Genomic DNA, 886 nt, shown 5'->3' with positions numbered 1-886 from the left:
GGAAGGAGAGAAAGAGATAGAAAGAGAGAGAGAAAGAGAAGAGCAATTTTATATACCTCTTTTTCACCTATCATAAACAATCAATTTTTAACTTGAAAAAAATAAAAATGAAAGATCATTTTTCACAAAAAGTTTGCCAAGTTTAATTGCGACATGTTTGACTTTGATTTGTTTTTCCTCCCAAATGAGAGGAATCCATCCAACTCACCTTCCAATGGAAGATGAGATGGATGGATTGAAGAAGTATGCCGGATGACATGATTTCCCCTTTCTCTCTCTCTCTCTCTCTCTCTCTCTCTCTCTTTCTCTCTCTTTCTCTTTTAATAATAATTATAATAATAATATTTTTTCAAGGCAAAGACGGAGTCCTCGCTAACGATTTTTTCAATAATGTTAGTATTTATAAAATTGAAAATTATTATTATTATTATTTGAACAAATGAAGAAACAAATGACTAAGTGAATGAATGAAAGACTGAACGAACAGACGATGGAATAAAAGAATGAATGAATCTTTCAATAAATCCAAAAATGAATGAACTCTACTTGTAAGTGGAGGTAAATAAACAATAGATGTCTTCTGTCATTAATTAAAGTCCTCAACCAAACAAACCAAACACATAAACACACGCGCACACACGCACGCACACATACACACACATAAACACAGACGCACACACAAACACACACACACACACACACAGATTATGAACGAAACCAACGTTGTCATAGCGTGGCCGTCAAGATTGAAAATAGGAGCAAAGTCTAAAAAAGGTACGTTTATTATTATTATTATTATTACTACTACTACTACTACTACTACTACTACTACTGCTGCCACTACTTCTACTACTACTACTACTACTACTGCTACTGTTATTACTGC

The 886-nt window shown here is 33.4% G+C and overlaps 1 protein-coding gene across 1 annotated transcript in view; it reads left to right on the top strand.

Annotated features, from left to right (window-relative positions):
• Window positions 1–886, top strand: part of HELRODRAFT_189556 (hypothetical protein) — a gene marked incomplete at its 5' end in the record, with an annotated part of 11,559 nt that overhangs the window by 2,168 nt on the left and 8,505 nt on the right. Inside the window, 2 exons of the mRNA XM_009030716.1 lie at window positions 355–392; window positions 705–774. Of these exons, the coding sequence (XP_009028964.1) occupies window positions 355–392; window positions 705–774 (108 nt within the window). The remainder of the gene's footprint in view (window positions 1–354; window positions 393–704; window positions 775–886) is intronic.

Source organism: Helobdella robusta (assembly GCF_000326865.2).
Source record: "Helobdella robusta unplaced genomic scaffold HELROscaffold_7, whole genome shotgun sequence".
NCBI lineage: Eukaryota > Metazoa > Annelida > Clitellata > Rhynchobdellida > Glossiphoniidae > Helobdella > Helobdella robusta.
The sequence above is the reverse complement of the archived record's forward strand: the minus strand, read 5'-3'. Positions and strand labels throughout refer to the sequence as shown.